The sequence below is a fragment of the Haemaphysalis longicornis genome, unplaced genomic scaffold (assembly GCF_048455015.1).
Source record: "Haemaphysalis longicornis isolate Haplotype H1 unplaced genomic scaffold, Haemaphysalis longicornis Haplotype H1 scaffold_7, whole genome shotgun sequence".
Classification (NCBI taxonomy): domain Eukaryota; kingdom Metazoa; phylum Arthropoda; class Arachnida; order Ixodida; family Ixodidae; genus Haemaphysalis; species Haemaphysalis longicornis.
Genome location: NW_027526422.1, coordinates 46,414,601 through 46,438,909, shown reverse-complemented (window position 1 = coordinate 46,438,909; position 24,309 = coordinate 46,414,601). Strand labels below are relative to the sequence as shown.

General features: G+C 45.9%; 2 protein-coding genes across 8 annotated transcripts in view; one reads left to right on the top strand and one right to left on the bottom strand.

The window, feature by feature from the left end:
- Positions 1 to 15,501, bottom strand: part of LOC144145493 (transmembrane protein 248-like) — a 23,843-nt gene extending 8,342 nt beyond the window's left edge. Inside the window, exons 1-5 of one of the 6 annotated variants that reach the window (XM_077677138.1) lie at positions 15,480 to 15,501; positions 10,716 to 10,880; positions 9,632 to 9,929; positions 1,939 to 2,080; positions 233 to 395 (exon numbers count right to left, since the gene is read on the bottom strand). In XM_077677138.1, the coding sequence (XP_077533264.1) occupies positions 233 to 395; positions 1,939 to 2,080; positions 9,632 to 9,929; positions 10,716 to 10,865 (753 nt within the window). In that variant the 5' untranslated portion in view covers positions 10,866 to 10,880; positions 15,480 to 15,501. Of the gene's footprint in view, positions 1 to 232; positions 396 to 1,938; positions 2,081 to 9,631; positions 9,930 to 10,715; positions 10,881 to 14,511; positions 14,726 to 15,479 lie in introns of those variants that run through there. The other 5 variants (XM_077677136.1, XM_077677137.1, XM_077677140.1 and 2 more) reach the window with 5 other exon arrangements.
- On the top strand, positions 14,762 to 24,309 carry LOC144145494 (triple QxxK/R motif-containing protein-like). 2 transcript variants are annotated; one of them, XM_077677142.1, is made up of 4 exons: positions 14,762 to 14,899; positions 20,526 to 20,591; positions 21,656 to 21,744; positions 23,755 to 24,309. In XM_077677142.1, exons 2-4 carry the CDS (start codon positions 20,528 to 20,530, stop codon positions 23,863 to 23,865), a joined length of 264 nt encoding a protein of 87 aa, XP_077533268.1. In that variant the 5' UTR covers positions 14,762 to 14,899; positions 20,526 to 20,527; the 3' UTR covers positions 23,866 to 24,309. The 2 variants fall into 2 exon arrangements, with proteins under 2 accessions (XP_077533268.1, XP_077533269.1); XM_077677143.1 differs by lacking the exon at positions 14,762 to 14,899.

The window sequence follows — 24,309 nt, the reverse complement described above, 5'->3', positions numbered from 1 at the left end:
AGCACTCCCGAGCATCAACTGCTCGACCCTCTTGGCCATGTCCAACTTACATCCCGTACTCGCATCCCAATGGAACTACTGCATTGTGTGCACATAGCCGTGTGGCCGCTTGACAAAGGGCACGTGACTTGACTATCGCTTCAAGGGCAAGTGTGACTTCCCATTTGCTGTGAGCACCACTGCCAGCTCCCTTAGACAAGAAGAGAGAGAGGGGGGGGGAAGGGGTACTCACGTAGGAGAGCATGACGGTGAGCTCGGGCCGGGGTGTGTACAGGAAGCTGGCCCACACACCCCCTGTGCAGTTGACGCGGGTGTCGGCTGCCGAGCGCTGCAGGAACACGGGGCGGCTCACCGACGGTGGCACCGCCTCCAGGAAGCAGCGGGGCGGACGCCTGCTGCAACAGCACACCCCCACTCAGGCAGACCCCTGGAAGCTTCACAGGCCAACGCCACAGAGTTTCCCACTCGTGCAATACTAGAGGGAAATCTGTCGCTGCAGTTGCATGCATATCGTGGGAGTCGTCATGGAACAGCTGACGGCGTCCCATTCTTGCTCGGCCTGGCTTTCAACGTGGCTTCTGACGGTAAATGCAAGGGCACTTTCTGTTTTGTTTATGCAAGCATGACTAAATGGTATAATGGTCTTTTACAACATTGTGATTTCTTTTCGAGTCACAGGCAGCTTTGGAGTTTGTCTACAAGCTACACCATGGGAGAAAGGAAACCCGTTAGAGGTTCATGATGTCACAGTCGTTGAACAGCGGCTCACCTAGTCATTAGCCACAAATTTCCTTTTAGAAACTATGTTATCAACACCAGAATTAATTAATAGGTAGCACAATAATTAAAATTTATAATTAAAGACTTAGTCGATGCTCCTTGCACTTTTATATTCGCGAATGTTTGAAAATATGAGAATGTCATTCACTGTTGGGTTTGCACCAAGCACACACTTCACGGCATGGCACCAGCTGCTTTCCTGCACAGCTTCAACCCCCAACTGTGCTAGCATAAGGCACACACAACCAGCCTACAAGCAAAAATGACATTTTTCAGGGTCTTCAGAGATGAAAGCAGAGTAGGTCACAAATAAATTATGCAATGTTTGAGCAATGACAAGATTCTAAAACTCTGCAAAGTTTGACGCATTTCTAACTAACATTTGGCAAATTGAGCTCAACCCTTTACATAAGCTACTATTTCCTGCAGTGCATTTATGGCTACTGTGCTCGTCCATGTTCCTGTTGGCAGCAACAGCAGCCAATAGTTCATTACAGGGGTCAGTTTTTCTCAGCAAGCTATGTCTGTAGCCATGTGTGCATGGCCATTAGCTCAGCGGTAAATGTGTTTCTAGTACCATGGCACATACACTGCTGAGTCCAGATCAGGGGGAGAGGAGGAGGGGTGAAAGAAAAAGAAAAACATCGTCTGCCAGTTCGAAAGTTTCGGGCCCCTCTGGCTCCGAAGTGGGCATCGTAACCACTTGACCATGAGTCCTCACTGCTACCAATTTATAACTGTGCATTTTCTATACCACCTATATTGACTGTTTAACATTGCTCACAACTTGTGGTACTGTGCGGCACAGCACCACCGCGCACTGGCAACCATTCTTTACCTGCTAACAATAATCCGCTCAGCACAAAAGAGTGAAACACACATAGCCTTTAAGAACAGAGCACAAAACTGTGAATCTTTTGGAGGTTATCTGCAAACCTGCACATATATTTCTCGAAAATCTGTCGATGTCCACTCAAACCTGTAGGCGTGGCAACACTGGTCAAGTCCTAGGTCGCCTCTGTGCTACTGCTCTGCATTTCAAAATTTTTGTACCCCAGTGCGGAAGAGCCACAAAGCGAAACCTCAATCCGCAAGGTGCTCCTGCTTGTGCTAACTTTTCCATCTCCACAAAAAAGAAAGAAAGAGCGGGCTGCTCGCCTGGTCTGGGGCAGCAGGTGGGCGGGCCCCTGCAGGATGAGGCAGGTGTCCACGCGGCAGTGCCTGCCCTCCGTGCAGGACTCGTTGAGGCGCTGGGGCCACAGGATCAGCGTCAGGGACAGGCCCTCCCGCGCCCGCTGACCTGCACCCATCGACCGAACGACCGGCCACCCTCAGTTTGCACCTGGCACTCACTGCCGAGGCAGCGTGTAGCTCGCACTAGCTGTGGGGGCACCGGCTTTTAGCCCTTTGAGGGTCACGGCCGTACATGTACGGCATCGGCAAACACTTTCAAAATGGTCAGTGACGTACATGTACGTCATTGCTCGTATGTTTAAAAAGCGTGCCTTTTTCGCCAACTTCTCTTGCTTGGTATGTGCTGCCACACTTCGGAAATACGTCAAATTTTTTTCTTGCGCCGATGGCTCTTCTTTTTGGTTTTTTTTATGATTTACTTGAGCGGTGTGCCGGCTATCGCTTGCATATCCGGTAACGAGGGGGCGCGCTGGGTATTGCCCACCGGACGCCCGGACGCCTCTCGCTTTTTGCGCCTGTCACAGACCAAGGTCACCTGCGAAGCTGATGAGGCTCTTTTCTTTTTTTTTTCTTTTTTTTTGTATTTTATGGGCAGTGCGCCATCTACCATCACTCCCGAATCCGGCCGCGCGCGCGGCGGCTGGTTTTGGTATTATCCTCCGGGCGCTTACCGTTTTTTGTGCCCGCGAAACTGATGTCTATCTGATTTTGATTCACTCAAAAGGTGCCGGCTTGTTACTCTCTCATTTTTATTTAGAATTTTTCTTGTGTTACTCATGAATAAATCATATATATGTAACAACACAAACGATTTTTTTGTCACTTTATGGTCACCCTAAAAAAATTGCGATAATTTTTTCTCGGAATACTAGATTCATCCGAAGAATTTAAATCAGCAATAAAAAAAACTGACCCTGGGGGGGTCGCATTTGGTGAAAAAAGCCCACCCTCAAAGGGTTAAAGCCCCCATAGCTCACTGGAGAAGCTCAGTAAGAATGTTGAAGTGCCTGCAAAGGGCTTCGTTTCTGTCCCACACGCACCATTCTCAACAAGCCCCAAAATTTGCTGGGCTAAACAAAAAACAGCTTCTCAAAATGAGTGGCGGAAAAAAGAAAAAAAGATGTCACGAATCTGACTAATTTTGCTGAGGAGCTTTTGTTAGCATATTAATTGGGTTTTCTCTGCTTTCAGCAATCACACACTGTTACCACTCAAGGTGGGGGCAACTCACTGTGAAATTGACATTATAAAGTTACTGCAAAAGAAAAATTTACACTCCGCCAGGCATGAATAACATTATGGAATGACCACTTGGAAGTGCCAAATACAGTACAGGGATAACCACGTGGAACCTAACGTAAGTGTTTTAAATTAATTTTTCAGATCCTCACCAGAGAAGAATCTTGCCACCCTGGTGCAGCGGTTGGCCTCCACCTTCTATGACTGACCAACTCAACTCTCGGCCCTCAGTCTACAGCAGCTGTAGAGCACCTGACCACAGCAGCAGTCAGGCCAGCAATACAGCAGAGGGTGCTAAGAATATCTGGGTCCAGGTCTGGACAGGCCGCCAGTGGAACCCACAACGTTCAACGCACGCACTCTGTCTAGCGAGGGGAGCTTAGCTGTGCTACTAGAGGAGCTCTTGGGTAAGTGATGTTAGAAGAAGAAGAGAAGACACCATGGAATTGACTAGCGGACATATTCTGTGCTACCGTGGACATCAAGAAAAAAAGAGAGCACGGGGTGGAATCAATCCACAGGGGAATAGCAAGGAACGTTAAGAAATTTTTTAGCATTAACACGAGTCACAGTAGTGGTAATCAAACTAACAAGCGATACACGCTAAAGATAGTACAAGCATACGTGCCAACAGCTAGCTAAGACAATCAGGCCGTAGATAGCTTCTACGAGGACGTCGAATCAGCATTAAAGAAGGGAACAACACAGTTCCTGATTGTGATGGGAGGCTTTAACGCAAAAAAAAAGGTGAGAAGCAAATGGGAGAAAGGTCAGTGGGAAACTTTTGAATAGGCAGTCACAATAGTCGAGGAGGTGCGCTGGTGGGATTTGCAGAGAGAAACAACCTGAGAATAATGAACACATTCTTTCGCAAACAAACGAATAGGAAATGGACATGGAAACGTCCCAACGGTAAAACAAAAGATGAAACTGACTTCATTTGAAGTGACAGTGCAGGATATGGAGGTGCTAAGCAAGATTCGGTGCAGCGATCATAGGATGGTTAGGTGCAAAGAAAGCCTGAATCACAAAAGGGAAAGAACGAGACTTGTGAAGAGAAAGAAACCCGACATGGAGTCAGTGAGAGCCAGGACGTGGGACCGTAAAATAACCCTTCACAACAAATTCGCGCTTGTAAACTGGGCAGGACGAGGATAGTGCTTACATGCTCAATGACAACCTAAGAACAGCAATCATAGTGTTGAAAGCAGCTGTGGGATAAGTAGTTGATAGGAAACAGAAGGGAAAACTAACTCAGAAAACAAAGGAACGAATTGCGAAACGTGAAAACTTGAAACTGTCGAGTACGGCGGATCAGACTGAATTAGCCGAGGTGTCAAAATTGATTAACAGAAGTAAAACAAACGACATATATTTGTACAACATGGCAGCAATCGAAGAAACACTGGAAATAGGAGGAAGCTTAAGAGCAACTAAAAAGAAGCTACGTAGCTATAGGCAAAGACAGGATGAACATGCTCAGAGACGAGCAGGGTGATATTGCACACAGCATAGATGAGTTAATCAAAGTAGCCTGGAGTTTAAACCACTTATACGCCGGCACTGTTAGACCATGGGATACTAGTCGGCGTACCCGCTCAGCTCACACAGTCCCACTAATAAGCAAAGATGAGGTTGAAAAAGCTCTCAAGAACATAAAAAGAGGAAAAGTTGCAGGTGACGACGGCATAACCATGGATCCTTTCAAGGAGGGAGGAGATATTGCATTGGAAAAGCTCGCTTTACTACTTTACAAATGCTTAATTAAAAACTCTAAAAGTGGGCATAGCCTGGAAACATGCTGACATAATTCTGATTCAGAAGAAGGGGGACACCAAGGACCATAAGAACTACACTCATCAGCCTACTCTCAGTTGTATACAAGCTGTTTACTAAAGTTATACTTAGATGCATAGGTGACAGCCTGGATTCCCAAAAACCAAGGGAGCAGGCTAGGTTTAAGAAAGGGTGCCCAACAATAAATCACTCCTATGTTGTCAATCCAGTGGTAGAAAAATCCGCAGAGCGCACTAAACCCCTTTACATGGCATTTATAGACAATGAAAAAGCGTTCGATTCAGCGAGCACCACAGCAGTGCTGCAAGCATTGAAAGACCAGGGGATAGAGGAGACCTACACAAGACTCCTAGACGACATATACAAGGAATGCACGGGCAGGATAATCCTTCACAAGCCAAGCGACATATTCCTGATCCTTAGGAATGTACAGCAGCATTGGCGTGCGCAGAGTTCTCGATTAGGGGGGGCAAAGTCTTACCGCTGCGCCCCCCCCCCCCCCCCCCCCCCTTACAGCAACTCCCGACCTCTTCCCACTGAGGGCCTAGAGGTCCAAATGCAGTGCGAAGAGGGATGGTTATAAAATTTTTATTTCACTGCGATGGAATTGCAACACATACAAAATATTTCTGAGCAGAAATTTTTACTTTAATGTGTTACATTAGGAAAATATGGGCCAATTTGGCGCCCCCTTCAGATGATCAGGGGGGGGGCGGCCGCCCCCCCTGCCCCCCCTGTGCGCACGCCTATGTACAGCAGGGTGATACCACCTCCCCAAAACTGTTCCCAGCTTGTCTGGAGGGGGTATTCGGGAAGCTAAGCGGAGAATACTTGAGTCATTTGAGGTTTGCAGATGACATAGCCTTGCTTAACGAGTAGGCAGAACACCTACAAAAAATGCTTGAGGAACTAAATTCACTAAGCAGGGCCGTAGGGCTAAAGATGCATATGCATAAATCTAAAGGAATGATGAATAAATATGCCAAAAGCGTCCTGTTCAGCATATGTAACGAAACGCTAGAACAAGTAAAAGATTATAACTACCTCGGTCAAGTCGTCTGTGCTGACCCCAACCACGAGAAAGAAATCCGGCGCAAAATTGATACGGGCCAGGGTGCACTCGGCAGACACTCCCAAATAATGAAAAAGAAACTACCTCTATCCCTGAAAAGGAGAATATACAAACAATGCATCCTTCCGGTGATGACATATGGAGTGGAAATTTGGCGCCTTACTAAACAACTTGAAAGCAAACTTAGGTCGGCCCAGCAGACCATGGAAAGAAGAATGGTAGGAGTAACGTTGAGGGAGAGGAAACGAGCTTCTTGGTTTAAAGAACGAATTAGAGTAGAAGATATCATAGTTCAAATAAAGAACGAATTAGAGTAGAAGATATCATAGTTCAAATAAAGAAAAAGATATGGACTTGGGCTAGACACGTAGTTAGGCAAACTCACAACCGGTGGACTACCCGGGTGACAGAGTGGACATTGAGCGACGGGTCTAGGAGGAGGAGAGGGCCGATTACTTGATGGAGAGACGAAATAAGGAATTTCGGAGGTGAGGAACGGACTCGAGCTGAGTGAGACAGGAGTGGTTGGAGGTCGATGGGAGAGGCCTTCATCCTGCAGTGGACCTAGCGGGCTACCCGCCGCGGTGGCTCAGTGGCTAAGGCGTTGCGCTGCTGAGCACGAGGTCGCGGGTTCGATTCCCGGCCGCGGCGGCCACTTTTCTGATGGAGGCAAAAAGCAATAACGCCCGTGTGTACGAGATTTCGGCGCACGATAAAGATCCCCAGGAGGTCAAAATTAATCCGGAGCCCTCCACTACGGCGCGCCTCATCGCCTGCGTTGCGTCGGCGCGTTAAACCCCACAATCAATCAAATCAATCAAACCTAGCGGGCTGTTGTTGATGGTAATGCCGATGATGATACCTTAAGACATTACAGTGGCAAGAAAAACATTTTGTTTCTACAATTTTTTTAACACGACAGTGTTTTATGCTGGGGTCCACCAAGATCTCCTGACATCATATCCGTCACAGAAATGACATCGCCAGAAAAACTTCGATTGATGTGGCTGCGCCGGGATTCGAGCCACAAACTCTTTCACCGCAACGGGAGGTATGAAACGCGCTCCCAACTGTGCTACGAACAGACGCGTGAATAGAACGACAAACGCGCCTCATATCCTTACTTTCAGACGGTGCCGCCATATAGGAGAGGCAAAGCGAAGTAGTGCATCATGACGCTAATGAGCGCCAACAGTTGCCACCTCGATGCCAGCGCCTATGGGTACAGGGGACGCGCAGCATAAGCTATGGAGAAGCCGGATGTCGCGCTTGTGACACGGCCCACTGCTCCTTTCACTGCAACGGACCGTGTGTTCACCAAACGCTTCGCTGACAACCCATTTGGTTTCGTTCACACGGACGGTTTGCGAGCGCCTGTGGTTTCAGTCGGATTTACACAATGCTCCGGCACGTGCAATCCAGTGTCTAACGTTGATGCGTATAACGGTGCCATACCGATGAAATATAAATAGTGACGTGCAAGTTCACATCGATGCACAATAAACATTCAACTGCTCCTGTGAAGGCACATTTCACTTTCGTGTTTTACTGGTTCCCATGGAAGAGGGAACAACCACATTTTTTTTACATATTTTATACGTACCAGTAGCAAATTTTCCCATTTTTTTATTTATATCAAAGCTGGCAGCATTCTGAACTCGCCTGCTTTAGTCAAAAAGCCTCTCACAGAGAAAATGCAAAAATGAACCTTCTGAGCTGTTCAGATGATCCCCCAGATCTTGGGAACTGGCACGGCCATTTTAGATGCGGAGCATCTTATAGCGGTGGCATGTCCCGTGTCGGCGTCCGCACTCACACTGCGCATGCGCAACTCTCCTCCTTACACCCACAGCTGCGCGATACTACACTATAAAAAAAGAAATAGTTAGCGGCGCCCGGTTTCGATCCCACGACTCTCTGGCCGCAACGGGAGGTACGCGGTGCTCTTCCCACTACGCTACAAATCCGGGACAGGAGCAAGTGCTACGAATGCGCCTTATGCCCTTGACTCATTCAAACTACGTTAAGAAGATACTGATACAACGAAGGCACGCGAAGCTGAACGTCAACGGAAATGACGAACTGAAAACTTTAGAGGAGGATGTTGAATTTCCCGTGGCCACACGCCTTGCAGCTCAAACAGCCCCGTCCGCAGCGCCTCTGATGCTGATTGTGGCAGGATGCCCCTAGGGACTGGCCAACCAAAGAATCCATCACGAGATAGGTTCGCGTTCAACCACCGTCATCATCTTCTCGTAGGGGAACCGCCGAAGAAGAAGAAGGAGAAGACAAAGCTGTGAAGAGGAGGGCGTGTACACTGCTCTCAGCCGGTGCACCAATGTCAACAACCTTTACCTCACCAATGCTGACGGAGACTACCGATTCTACCACAGAGACAACATCGACAAGAACATGATGGACGAGTTTCGGCGCCTTGAGAACCACCGCCTACTCACCGTAACACAACAGTACTTGCGTGCCTTTGCCACCGGTGTGGACCCAGACGTGGAATTCCCTCTGGCGCTAGTAAAAACCAGATCACTCAACATAACGGCAACACAATGGAACCACACGGAACTGCCACGATGCTTCGCATCCTCATCAGGGTTCCCCACGGGAAGATGGTGTAATTTTTTTGAGCGGCATTTTGAGCCATACATGACCACCGTAACTATGCCTATGCAAGACCAAGAGATGCTAGGTACATGGAAAAAAGCTGTTGCCATCCGAAGGGGAAAAAAAGGAAGACAAAACAAGAAAACAGTAAGTGACAGCACATACAAGGAAAGAAGATACAATAATAAAACCATACACAAAAAGACAGAAAAGGGCACCTTGAATGTGTCACTTATTGCTTTCAAAAAGGAATGCCAAAGTGGAGTATCCCTCTGCCAGAAGGCCTTATGAAAGGTCCAGGACAACCCTGGCATCTGCCATTGGCCTAACCACCGGGACCTCTTTTTCCCTGGACACAGCTATGCAACGCATAACCAAAGGCATGGATGGGTCAAACCCACGTGCAACCCTGTGGTAGTGCCATTCACCGTCATCAAAACAGCTCAAGGCACCCCACATGGGGAGGGTGCAGGTATCTAACAGATGAGGCGAACCAGGGCAGTCCCAAAGGCTGCAGCGGAAAGTGTGGAACGTTAAGGTTAGGAGAACAAAAGTGCCCATTTTCCAATCCGGATGACTGTGGGATCGAAACATTGTTCTTGAAAGCGTTGGCAGGTAGTGTAGGTAGTGTGATGAAATGGGATGGACTGAGACTTGTCCTTGCACGCTTGCCATGGTGGATCAGTGGCCAGGGTGTAGTGCTGCTGAGCCCAGGAGTGCGGCTTAATCCTCGCCGCACTTTTCTGATGGAGGCAAAAATCCTCAGGTGGTATAAATAAATCAGCAGCCCTCCACTTTTGTTCTGTGCTTGCTGCCTTCTGGTTAGACAAAAATGATGCTTCTGAGGTCCTGAGAAACGACCCCCTTCATCGCTTCTAGTGCTCGCGTGAAACCAGCCCCGCAAGAGAGTTGGCCACAGAGTGCATGGCCTACCTGCGAGTCCCAGCATGTACCCGCGAGCATGTGCGTGCCAGATGACGGGTCCGCCCTTGAGGGCCTCGCGGGAGAAGCGGGCCTCTGGCACGGCCACGGCCACGGTGATGTTGCGACGGCCACCCTCGTCCTGCGGGTCGGAGCCCCCGAGGTCCGGCAGCAGGGCGCTCAGGCTCTTGGCCCGGTCCACGGCCTTCACCCCCGGCACGGCCGCCGTCCCGTTGGCCGGGGGACCCTCCGACCGGGGACCCACGCAGTAGTGCAGCTCCGACAGCCGCGTCAGCAGCACGTTCCAGTCCTGCACACACGCAAGCACAACGGCACTAATTTACACGCCACACACACACCAACAGGTGCGTCAAAGAAAACCTGCCACGAGGAGCCCGGTAGCTGCTCTGAAAACAGGTACTACCCACCTGAGCACGGAGAACCAGTCTAAGTGTATGCACAAGCCATTCCTTAGATTGCAAAAGTAACATAATCATAATCGTGCCCATCGACCTATTCAGATCCATTGGAGGACGAAGGTTTCTCCCATTGAACTCCAACCACTCCTGTCTTGCGCTGCGCAAGTCCATTCCTTGCCTCTGATTTTTCTTCTTTTGCCCTTATATCTAGTTATTGGCCTTCCCCTTCTTCTAGACCTGTCTCTCTAGAACATGATGCACAGCAAAGAAAAAAAAAAAAAAGGCTCAGAAATACCGAGTATTGCAAAACTATTCTTCGCCTGCTTACAATATTTTACATCTCTACAACTCGCTCATTTGCACTCGAATTTTGCACAGTGACCATATTTCATGATCTACTTCTTTTAATGCTACAGACCAAGACGGCAGTTGCACAATTATTCTTCAGGTGAATAAAAACCAGCTCATGCGTACCTTGACAGCGTTAGCGTGAATTGGTTGCGTGTCAACAAAACACGAGGCATGTATCCCGTGTCATCCAGAGAAATTTATAAAGCATGCATGACCACCACAGTGAGGCTAGCCAAGCGCTGGCCCATGTTTTGGCTACACATCTAATGCTCTAGAATAGATTAACAAAACCCAAGTGACCAAGTGGAGAGCGCAAAGGCACTGGCCATGTCAATGTCCGGGTTGGGTAGCTCGGTGCCCCCGATGATGTAGGCCAGCACGATCATGGTGACCCCAAAGGCCACCAGGCAGCCGCTGAACACCAGCAGGGGCGGGTGGCTCAGCGCAAGCCCCCGCAGGTGCTGCGCCACCGTCATCCCTGCACCCCGCTGCTGCGAGAAGGAGAAGCAAGGGATCACCTCGCTCATTTGCAGGCAGCTGCGCGATCGGGGTGGCTACAATCAAGCACCATGCTGTGTTCCACAGCCAAATCTGCCGAATCGCTGCTCTCAGAGGCCTTTGTAAAAAGGTTCAAAGCTGTGCCTAGCTTGCACAGTAATATCGCCTGAAGTAAAGTTGACAAGGACAGGTTGATGGGCTTGTTACAGCTGGTAAGGCCCCTTTGAAAAGTACACATAAGCTGAGACAACAGGTGGAGACACAATGCACTGAGTATTGAAGGGCTGCATGTAGGTCGCCAGAAGACAACGAAAGAAAAGTTCACGCCTTTTGTTATTTACAGCCTCCACCAGGAACACCATTGCCTCCCCTGCAAACTGCCTACAATGCATTGCAGCATAGAGAACCAGGCAATAACTACAGCCACACTGGACCATGCTACATCGTATCAGGGCATTACAATCGAAACATCTGTTACACATCCAGAAAAACGCAGATAAACCACACTACCTCTGTGTCACGGTAAGAACAACAATACTGTTTTTTTAAGAATTAAGCTGTTGGCATATGAGAGCAAGCAATTTTGAGCAAAGAAACCTAACCCTGGTTTTAGAGGTATTAAGGGACATACACCAAGCGCACAACACCCTGCATTTTCTGCATAGGAGTAAGACTGTGAATGTTGAGGGTCATTGTCACAACTACTGCTACAGTACATCATGCAGTCATCTGCAAATATAACAAAGATGACTCAGAGTTAGGCAAGTCATTTATACAGTCGAATCTCATTAATTTGAACTTGAAGAGGCCCGAAAATTTGTTCGAATTAAAAGAAGTTGAATTAACGAAAGCTATTTATATACACATAACTTTGCCAGGCCCGCAGCGTCAGTTCGAATAAACCCGAAGTTCGAGTAATGACATTTGACTATAGCTTGTACAAGAAAACGGGATGGGCTAAGGAATGACCCTAGTGAATTCCAGAGGTGACTCAGGCAAAAGCTGCATTAGAACTGCACCTTAGCATAAGCGAACCGACTTCTTACCCATGCAAGAGTATTAAACTGGATGTGCTTAACTGTGTTAGCTCCAGTAATCTAGTAGCTACTTGGAGCATTTTGTGATCATCGAATCAATCTCAGTATGAAAATTACTGTACAATACCTGGTGTGGTGCTCATGACCAAAAATAAAACATCAAACCTTTTAGTAGGCTGGTAAATTTGTTCATATACAATTGCAAGGTTCCACTTTAAAATGTATCAAATGCCAATGAAATTCATCGGATGTGTGGTATGAACGTGCACAATACGTCTAAAATTTTTGACAGAAAGGCCATGGGACCTACATAGTCATGAAAGGCAATAGTCAAAGATCGGCACGACAAAATCTGCGTTCAAAAGTTTCGAATCTGCGCCAGCTTGAAAGTTGCTCGGGTCTGGAGGAGTGATTTCCCTAGGCATACACTGACCCAGAATGGAAAGTGATGGGGACGTTTCGTACTAAAAACCTCTCAATATGCCGATGATTATTTGGTATTCTGTGAATAAATTAGTCCCAACTGTAAAATAAAAGATAACCTGAACCCCTTCAAGGAGCTAAGGTTAGAGCTATTTTGCTTGCAAATGCCAAAAGGCGGAACCTTTCAGTTTCTAGGCTCTCACTAAACTACTTGTCTGTCACTAAGCTTCAAATGAACACCCGAATTAACTTCACATCATGTGTTGGTCTCTTTCTTTGTGGTCAAAAAAAGCCATTGCTAAAATTTCTTTGTTGGCTCACTGCAAGCCAGTGGAACATGGGATTGCATAACAGATTGACTTGATTTGATTGTAGGGTTTAACGCGCCGACACAACGCAGGCGATGAGGCGTGCCGTAGTGGAGGGCTCAAGATTAATTTTGACCACCTGGGGATCTTTAACGTGTGCCGAAATCTCGTACACACGGGCGTTTTTGCTTTTCACCTCCATCAGAAAAGCGGCCTCCGCGGCCGGGAATCGAACCCGTGACCTCGTGCTCAGTAGCGCAACGCCTTAGCCACTGAGCCACCGCGGCGGGTGATTGCATAACAGCCTTAGTACAGCCCAAGTACAGCTGGGAAGTGTCTGCTTGCATCATCGTCGTCATCGGTCCAACTGAAACGAGTGCTCCACTTCAGTCCTGCTTTCACAGATTGCTTCTAGTTTTAACGATGGGATATGTCATATTGGCTGTGCTGCCTGCAATGATTGTGCTTGTGTGTAAGCTTATCAGGTGGTTCTGGCACGGCAAAAAATGAATCGGATGTTCACCCACAGTTGAAAAGGTAGCACAGATGAAACAGAAATCATGTTCGCACTATCTACCTCATCGGTTAAAAGTGGTGCGAGTACACAACAAGAGGGGTGAAGCACACGACACAGTATATATACAAGTTTCAAACATTCTAGTCTTCACATATGGCTATTCATATGTGCTGGGCCAGAAACTAATGTTTATGGGAGCAGAAACTCGTTGAAAGGAGTGCTCTCCCAGCCACCCGTGTTGGCCCTGCACTGGGTAGTTGGTAAGGCTTTTACCGACACGGTTCAAAACACTTCAGGGCTAGGTATGCCTCAGCAGGTCCTATTTTCCAGCTTGACGCAGAGGTTAAGCACATTGATCATTTGCTTTAAGCTATGCACGATAATAAAGATGCCAGCCAGATGATCTAAATCGCTGCGACATTTCGAAGGCTGCAAACACCATTTTTATCTCTATATGTCTTTAAGCTCCCTCCTCTCTCTCCCTTGTGCATGAGCACAGTAATCACTTAATTTTTCATTGTGGCTGGCCACATGACAAAAAGTAAACCATTTGTGAGTATACATGCTGCGAGCACGCTCGAGCCTTGTGCAGGTATTGGGTGTTTACATCAAGGGACCATACCACGATTTGAACAAATTTTAAGTTTGATGTACACGAAGCCTCAAGGCAAAAACCGATATGCAACAAGGGTGATAAAAATCAGGGTAGACTGAAGCTGCACACAAGAGTGCCAATTTAAAGGCCAATTTAAGTTGGCCGCAACAAATTTTACATTACCATACCAAGCATGGCTTGATTGATTGGGGGGGTTTAACGCGCCGACGCAACGCAGGCGATGAGGCGCGCCGTAGTGGAGGGCTCCGGATTAATTTTGACCACCTGGGGATCTTTAACGTGCGCCGAAATCTCGTACACACGGGCGTTTTTGCTTTTCGCCTCCATCAGAAAAGCGGCCGCCGCGGCCGGGAATCGAACCCGCGACCTCGTGCTCAGCAGCGCAAACCAAGCATGGCTCTTGGTAATTCTAATTTCATTTGAACATCGCAAAAAGCTGTCTGCACTTGGTGACATGCCAGACATGAGAAATAAAAAACCACAGAAATAGTGATAATGGTACGGGACATGAAACTGTAGGGATCGGGCTGGCAGAAATGGTACATTTGTCGGCGCCAGTGACCCGACAGCTGCAAAAAGGAGGTTTTTTGCACGGCATTTTCAGCCCTTTTTACTTTTTACACCCCCTTCCCTCTACCTGGCTCCCCCGCACACCTGCGCAAAAAGGCTCGTACACTCAATTTATTTTCGTGAGCAGTACAGCCAGTACAGCATCAAGCTTACCTTGCAGCAAGCGGCCTAAACAGAGCAGAAGTAAACCTACATGCTTGTTTGCACTCACTGGTTCCTCTTATTTTCAGGCATTTTCATCACAGACACCAAGACAAATTTTTGGGGAGCTCATTCACATCGCAAGAATTTCATACGAGCGCATCTGCGGCATTTGTGGACCTGCTTTTTCACCGGAGGAGAATTTCGGCGGGGGAGGACAGACTGTAGGCGGATGTGACGTCACATCCCGTTTACTTATTTTGTTGTTGCTTAGCGTCTTTCGCGCTATTTATTTGCGCTGTTTATTTTTTGCGAAGCTGCGCGCCGCGTTGGAAGGTGGTCGCCGCCAAACCAATCGACATTCGAGAGCGCCAACGTGCGATCAGCTGTAGACTTCTAGGTGAGAGCTCCTTTTTTCAGGCATCTTGCTTTGCAACGATTGTGCGTAAAATGTTTTACCACCGCCTTTCGTTTCTGATATGGTAGTTCTTTGGTAAGCTGCTGAGGCTTTGAGGAGCGGTCTGTGGTGTGTGCATAGAGATTACTTTCAGAACATTTCCCTCGCCTTCGCGGCGCTCACGGGAAATCTCAAATCCACCAACGTTTTTGACCGTCGTTGCGGTGCGGCTATCGGAATCTGATTTGCTCTTTTGACACGGTTCGCGACTGTACACTCGCCTCGGATTACGCTGAAACGATGTGGGATCGACCGGCAAAGTCGTTTAGTGGCGTCTGTGCCCGTATCAATTGGGTTTTGTGTCCGAGTACTTATCAACCCGCAGCCTCCAATTGCGCATTTTTAGCGCAGGTTAGTTTTTTCTTGCAGTTGCGCCGCCGACCGTCGGAGCTTGGATGTCTCTGCTTCCACAGCTGCCTTGTTACGCAAGCCCCACAGGCGCAGAACCTGCGCATGAAGCCAGCAGCAGCTCTGGCTTCTAGGAGCGTTTTGTACCGAGTTTCGCTGAGGCCGGTGCGCCTACCTGCAGTGGTAGTCATGCTGAACACGCGGTGCGTCGACTGCGGGCACTTGCAGCCTAGTCTTTGCCATTCTGCGGGATTTCGTTGGCGGGGAAACGGGTTTGGCCAAAGGTGGAGAGGGAAGTCGGCTTTCCTACTCGAACATAACTGTTCTGTGATGACTAGCTAGTCGTAATGTTTCTCTGCATGCCATGATTGCAAGATATTTTGGCCAATACCACTCGCCTCGAGACGAGAGTGACGAGAGAAATGACGCATCCAAAGTGGCGTTCTGAAGTCCCGCTCTCCACGTGATGATGATGATGATAGCTGGGAAAAGTGTTCCTTAAAAGTCATCATCATCATGACCACAGCAGGACAGACAAGCTTGGGACAGAGGCCTAGCTGTCTGATAGACTGCCAAGTGCTCTTATCCTGCGATGCTCAAATCCATTCTTTGCCACAAAATTTCCTTATCTTTGGCGCGTTATCTGCCTTCTAGTTCCTTCCCTCGGATAGTCACTCTGTTAGCCTGGTGGTTCACTGGTTTCCAGTTCCTCTCATCACATGTCCAGCCATACTCAACGTCTTTCGCTTGATATGAGCCAGAATGTCCTCCACCTGAGTTTGCTCCACGATTTGAGACACTCGTTTCTATCCGTAAACATTAGTCCTATCGTAATTCTTTCTATGGGTCTTCGTGCCAAGCAAAGTTTTCCTTCGCAAGTCAGTGCACAGCAAGAATGGCACAAAATCTTCATGGGGCTTGTGCCATTTTTTTGTCCCCTTGCTCTCCCTTACCCCCACCTGCGAGAAGTTTCAAGCATGCTGTAGTGAAAATAATTCTTTAATTGATCGGGGCAAGCAGTGGTCACAAAAGCTGCCCTTGAGTGCTTCTGAAGCCCACGTCAAGACTGTTTTCTTGCTTGAACAGAAGTGACATACCATAGGCCCCTTGAAGCAGATGACATGAATGGCACTGGAATTAAAATGGACGTTGAGGCTGTAGAAACAAGTTGGCCACTATATCGGGAGAGAACAGTGCAGTTAATGCAAATATAATGGCGGGGAAGTGAGAGAGGTGACAGATTTAGTTATTTATTTCTCAACAAACAAAGCATCGTCACCCATCAAACTTAAACTGGAGCTGCTTTTAATGTGCATCTCATTTTCTTCATCCCTTTAACCAACTATACCTACGCCATTCTCAATACGCTGCTTCGGTGTGTAAGGATTATCTACAGCTTGGACGGTATGCTGCTCTTCCCAGGCTTGTATTTTCGTATCGTGAAGAATGGGTGAGGACATGGAGTAAAGGGTGAGCAGACATAATGGTGGAGGATTCTACTAGCCCTACGAGCATGGTAAAGGCCACCACTTTAACCGAATGAGCAGAACAGTGGACATAGTAACAGGCGACAATAGCAATAGAGGCAACAATTTTATTGCGAAGCATTTTATACTTCATGAGTCGAAAAATCTGGCCGCAGCTTTGGCATCGAATGGAAACAAAAATGGCGGGCTGCGCAAAGAGTAAAAACATGTCAAAGAAGCTCAGAGCGATGTCAAATTCCTCAAGGAGGTTCCTGTAAACAAAGTCAATTAATGGCCACAATGATACGAGGCTTCAACTGCTATGAATGCTAGCTAGTATACACAGCCCTTGATCTCTATAAAGATGAAGGGCTGAGAAAGAAATTCTGGCTCCCAGGTTCCTACAGTATACACATCACCAATTTGTAAACTATTTGCCAAGGCACAAATAGCAGGCCAAGAAACACAACAGTCGGCTTATTAATTAACTGCGGGCTTTCTCTGCCCCTTCCTTTTTGTCTTTCCCATCATCCTTCTTGGTCTGATGGTAAAATTTCCCCTCTAGTCTTTCACTCCATTTCCTTCACCCCCCTCAGTTCAAAATCCAAATGCAAGCTTCTGCGCATTTTTTTTGTTTGCTGCTTCGCAAAAGTGGTTAGAAATTGTAAAATCCGTCAATGCAACATAAAGCCTTTTTTGGCTTGTGTGCGCTTTTTTTTTTTTTTTTGGACCTAGCGATTTTAATTCGTATTTGCAAAGGCTTTTCTTAATTATAAGAACTGCATGACACCTGGTTGTGCATACTTGTTTCTTGCTTGAAATGTTCTGGATTTTTCTGTAGTTCTAACTAACGTTGACATTTATGAACTGTGGCATCAGTGCTTGTACTAATAGTTAAAGTTGTGTACATCTATACCTCAGATCTATATCGGATGTGTTAATTTTCGCATGCAAGCGCATGTACTATAAACACATACTGTGGTAAAAGATTTTTTAGCTGCATACTAGTTCATGCACGAAGTCTTGGGCAGTCATTCCATGTAATAACAGCCGTGTCGGTGGAAATCATGCAATGTAGGGGTTAAAGACAAGTTTGTGAAAGCTTCGGCATTTTGAGGGAGGGCACATTTTTCCCCATAAAATGCATTTCATGGGCTAAATGTGTTTGTGTACTAATCAAAAAATTTTTAATTGTGTATGTGCCTTGGTAAAGGAACAAGTTGAAGTTTTCGGCTTGTCAGCTGCACATGCAGTTCGGTTTGCGGACAAGACGCCATCTGTGAAAGCCCGTTTGAAAATATGCAGCCGGTCACTGAAATGGCTGAAGAAGATGTGGTCACCCTCATTTGAAAGACCATTCTTCATGGTTCCAAACATGCACCAGCACCTTTGTCAGGTGCTGGTGCACAGTACCTCAAGAACGCAATGACAAGACCAAAATTTCTCACTCGGAATAAAGCAAATGCTTCAGTTTCACAATGTTGGGTGTTTTGCTAGCTTTTGTTTTACACCTTGCTTTAGCGGACCACGTTTAGTTGGTGTCAGAGCCAGTTGCAGTCAATGTTCGCATGACTGCCATTGCTGCCTTTGTCACTTCTTGCGGATAGCTCCAAGAGGCACAGATTTGGAGCAGTCACCAATTAACAGCGTCATGTGGTAAATCAAGATTTGACGGACGCACCAGGGGCCTTTTCTTTAGCTTGGAGTTTTTCGAAATAAAATTGCACATTGTTGAACCTTCTCGTTGGATCCATTCTTCTCATCGGGTATTTTTTTTTTTTTTCGATTGACTGAATAGTTTGAAAAATCAATCGTTTTCAGTGTGACAGGACAAAAGGTTATTCTTAGAATGACCTCTGGGGTAAACTTTTATGGAGAAGGGCACTGCTTATTATTTTAGTTTTGTCAATTTTGGCAGTTCGTTATTGTAGGTAACGTTATCAAACAGGTTAAAATATGTTCAAAAAGACATAAAAATTATTTTTCAAGTGCCCTGCAATAAGTATCGCCAAAGGTATCTATGTCATCAAAATAAAATATTATATACTTAATAGAATAGATTTTGCTAGCAGACCCAGTCAGTTTGGTATTTCAAAGCTAGTAACTCTTCTCCTGCTTCAATGAAGGTGATGAAACTTGACACAAATAATGCACACATCATGGGTACTCACAGGAAACATTTTTTTTTTATCTTTTGTGAACAGTATGAAGCAATTTTGCTGTATGTGATGCTGGATAGATGTGCTTCCTGTTATCTCAAGGCTCACTACTCTGTATTTTTGCTGTACTTGCTAATCCTGAATTTTGCTATTTTGTTAGATAACACATAAGCCTGCCTTTACAGGTCTCAACCCCAGGCCTCGGGTATCCATAATTCAGGTATCCATAATGAAACTTCGCTCTAATTGAAAGGCAGCTTTGACAAAATAATACTCATTCCAGTTTTAATGCAACACAATAAAATAAGTTACATAGTGAAAAAAATTAGAAAAATGTTGTGACTTGCCAGATACTTTCCCACATACAACTTGTGATGCTATAAGTAAGGGGAATATTGAAGTACTGTATTTTTGCGTGTATAATCTACCCCTGCATAGAATCTGGACCCCCACTTTAAGCTCACCGGAAAAGAAAAAAAAAATCTCGCATATTGCCTGCACATTTGATACAGGAAAGGCTGCATCAAAGCTACTGCTAAAGCAACACATCACGTACCATGTAGACAGAAAAAGCGTATATTTAGCAAGTAGAATACACTGACTGCAAGGCAAAAGTCACAGTTCACTCAGTGTCACTGCTCTCGCTAGAGCTATCACTAGAGCCGCAGTCCTCACTGTTACACACAAGGTCATCTTCACGGCACAACGTGCAGTGCAGCTTCATGGCACAACGTGCATTGCTGTGAAGCTGCACTATGAAGCTGCACTATCTTCACCCCTACTTTGCCACTGGAATTTTCGCATTTTTGGTGCGGGTTATACGTGCAAAAATGCGGTAGTTTTGTGGGCTTGCGGCTGGAATTTGTAGTGTTCGAAATAAAAAATAACACTACCTTGTGGCGATAAGATGGTTGAGTTGACAACTGGCTGCAGCGTGATAACAAAGGCGAAATAAACGAATCGCTTCCCCCCAAAGATGTCACAAGGTCCCTGCCCCGTCATACTGCAGCGAAATAAGACGGGAAGTCGAAGTCCACACCATTCGGCGTTAATTCTTCCATGACAGGAGCAAAAATGGCAAAGAAGTGGAAGCTGCCCAACCTTTCAAATAAAGTGAAGCTGTTTGTCGTATTTATGGTCCAACAAATTCCTCTTGTCACAATAAAAAAACTACACTCAAACCTGTGAAGAAAATGGAGGGGTGTTTCTAAGCTCGCTCCCAGAGTGCATGTGTGATTTCCGCAATGCTGTATACTCGATGCTGTTGCACTGCTCCAGGAATGCTGCTGCCATTCTTCGGTTTCGTTGATAACATTATGGGGTCATATTACTCTTGCCTGCTATGCATGAGGTTCTATTTCTATCTCTGCATTGTTTACTATTCTGGTTTTTCCGTCAATTTCTTTCAAGGGTGGCGAGCTGGCAGTTGTTTGCAGGCCTTCAACAAGAAATGCTTGTCTTTCTCCCTTCCCTAAAGAAGTAACGTTTTAGCAGTGTTTGAGTTAAAACTGTCTTAAAGCTGGGCATAGTTTTAAAAGCGAAGAATGGAAAATGCTCAGTTTGATGATGATGTAATTGTACTTGCCGCTTCCGCAGGTATGGGAAGAGCAAGAAAGGATTCCTTCAATCAGCCGCCCATTGAAACATACCGCAAAAATATTGGCAAGTACTTACAAAACCTTCTTCCTGTTGCAGCGAAGCAGCAAAACCAACTTCGCAATTTCGTCATGTTGTGCGGCACCATTTTTTTAATACCTTTGCCCTTTGAGATGAACTGTCCTAAAGTACAATTGTTAATGCTACAGACAGTCGATCATGGCTCCGAAAAAGAGAATGCTGCTATGAACACAATGCACTAACCCATAGAAACTGGAAGTTTCTGTGGCCATTACTCCCCTATCGTGTGCACTGTGAAGCAATACTGTTTCACTAAGGGGTACCTCTTAATTGGTTTTGTGTGGTTGATAAAACTAACATTCTCATGGGTAATTAACTGCTTGGGTCATGAATGAGTTATCTCATTCGTACATGCACCATTTCTGGGGTCTTGATGCTTAAGAGAGAAGCAGTGCCATATGCTACCAGAACGGTACCATCGTGTGTCCCGCAAAACCTTGATTTCATGCATGGGCCTGTCTGTATTGACAGTGCCAGGTAAGTAGGATCTATTGGAAGGAAGGCTACTGTTAGGGCATTACACAAAAAAATGTGTTGCGAATGAGTATTCAAAAGGAGAGGTCAGCGATGCTGGTTACAGCATTTCCTTTCGTTCATCTGACAAGTCACCACTCACCTCTACTAGCTTGCTGGGACAGCCTTCTTGCTGCGCTGTGGAAAGAAACGGCATACAGCCTCTTATGCACATCTTAACTGATGTGCATAGGAGGCTGTATGCCTCATCTTAATTAATTGAACGTGCAGGTTTGGCGTCTACATTTCTTCATCTGAGCGTAAGGTCATCAAAACTGCCCCAGTGCTTGATGTGCCCTGGTGGGGTTCCCTAGCGACGTGTTGCTTACGACTGCACACTGTGGTCGTCATTGTGCCAGCCATTCTTTTTCGTCATGTGTGTAACGTCAGTGGCTTATGTCAAAAGTGTGATTGCGCCATCACGCCATCATCTTTTCAGTTGTGCTACCCATGTGTGCCCATATATGTAGCCACTCAGCCAGGAATAAAGGGCTAATTCTTTGTCTTCACAACTGGCGTCTTGGTTATTTCACCAGGAAAGCAAGACTACAAGAAGTCAAAGTCCGAGCTGAAAGAATCAAAGAAACGGGCCCAAAGCAAAAAGACCAAGGCCAAGACATACAGGGTGAGTGTCTCGCCAATTTAAAACAAATGGCTCATTATGTACTTGTTACTGGGCAAGATTCAGGACGTTTCTAAAAGCCTATTTCATTTTTAAAAAGTCATTTTATTTATTTATTTATTTAACGATACTGCAGGACAGTATTTTGGCCCTGGCAGTAGGGCTGGGCTACACAGTATACATACAATATAATGAAGATTATAAAACAATCAAGGCAACATGAAGACCATAGCAACGTTCAACCATCAAAATTTACAATGGTGGGACTCAAGCTCTTTCATAAAATCAGTGGATTCAAAAACCTCTCGGGGCAAGGAATTCCCTTCGGACACTGTTCAGGGGAAAAATGTGTATTCGTGTGCGTCAGTTCTGGCGAAAATTGGCAATAAAAAACATTCCTGGCTATGTCTAGTTGTCCGTGAAGTTGAAGGTTTTATGCAATTAGGAAGTATTAATTTAGTTTTTCCTGCAAGTCAGTTGTGAAGAAACCCAAGACTAACTTTCCGTCGAGCCTCGAGAGTTGGTACATTAATTGTACTTCTGCATCAATAAGGATGGTGAATCATGCCTTCTATATCTATCAAAAATAAATCTCATTGCCTTTCTTTGAACTCTTTCAAGCTGCATAACATCCTTCTTAAAATGGGGATCCCAAACTTCAGCAGCATTTTCCAGTTTTGATTGAAAGCATGTATTGTAAGCTAACATCTTAGTACTAACTGGAGCATTTTTAAGTTTTCTTTTAAAGAACCATAGCTTGTGCAAGGCTGATGAAGAAATATTCAATATATGCTCTGACCAAGTAAGCTTCCTAGTAAGAATCACACCCAGGTACTTATATTGGAAAACTTCTAATACAGGCTGTTGATGTAGTTGAGAAAAAGAAGTAGGGCATTTTTTCTTTGTGACACGTAAAAATACAGTTTTCTCCAAATTCATGCACCATACCCCAACGCATACACCAATCATCAATTGCCAAGAGAGTTTTTTGCAACAAGAAATTATCATTTGTGGATGATATCTTTTTAAAAACAGCACAATCATCCGCAAAGATACTTATGGATACATCATGAGACACTACATCCACCAAATCATTTACATAAAGAAAAAACAGTCGCGGACCTAAAACACTCCCCTGTGGAACACCCGACGTAACAGACAGTGCACTAGACGAACAATGATCAATTTCTACAAACTGCTTTCTATCGGCTAGATACGAGGCAATCCACCGAATTATGTTCAAAGGTAACCCTATACACTCTAATTTATACAATAATTTATACATAGTGCTTGTCATGCGGCAAGTGGTAGTAGTGAATTTATGATAGTGCATCTGGTGGCAAATTCCTTGCACTGTTGCACCTCCTGCACTGTTGCCTTAAACCAAGCAAAAGGTGCAGCTTTCTAGCCACAAAATGCTTAACTATTTTGAATTTGACCTTGCACATTTCTTAACATTAGGGCATCATTTAGGCACAGCATTTTTCTGTTCGTTTGTATCAAGAGAAACTTAAAAAAAATGCAACAACAGCTTTCACACTTTTTAGGGCCAGAGATTTGAGTACGTGCTGCATAAATTAATTAGTGCAGTGTGTGCATACTGGTCTGTGGATAATTGGATGGTGGTGAACTTGGCAGTAAGCTAATGTTGGCTATCCTTCATAGCAGGTACTGCTGCTGACACACTGATTTTAAACTAGCACAAAAGCATTATTTCACACCAGTTGCCACTTTGGTTACAAGATCGATAGCACCTGGACATTTTGGCTGCATTGCTTGAGTGTAACTCCGCTGCCATTGATTTCTTTACACACTGTGCGTAAAAAGTCGTTGAAACCTTTTACATTACTGAAGATTTCCAAACTTCGTTCAATGTTTGCAGAGACCACAGCGTATAACCTGTAAAGGCGCAACGTGTCTCCATATTTTTTGACTTGGCTCAGACAAATTCAGGGCCATTGATCTATATGGGCCGCTGGGTAAATCACACGCTGATGCCTTCTTTGTGCGCAGGAGATGGCTACCATCCTTGGATGCCTGTTTGCCGTGGTGTTTGCAGGATATGGCTTGTCATATCTGCTTCTGACCGACAACGTTCCTTCACTGTGGGGGACCAAGCACTGAAAGCACCTCTGTCGACTGTTGCGCTCAAGATACCAAGCTGTGTTCTTCGTATTTTTTTAAGGAGCCATGTGTTCCACAAGTTGGCCACACTGGCGACGGGGCTTTTTTAGTCGGTGCCAAATTTTAATGACGAGGTTTTAATATGTTGGCTCAAAATGTTTGCCAGCCTCACGACACGAAAAACCTAGTGCACATGGGTTTTATGCACAACATACTGCTGCTAACTCTGCCATTTTTACCTCCCGTTAAAAATGTCACATACCTTTGGAATGGCGACAGTGAATGGACTCGGGGTAAAACCAGGCAGAAGAATGTCTGCAGGAAAAAGGTACACACCTAGAGCAGGATCGCACATTTGAGCTTTAATGCACTTCTTTCTTGCTTTCGGCCCTTGATCAGTAGGCAGCAGGGAATGCAAGTTTTTATATTTGCATGTTTGCCTTT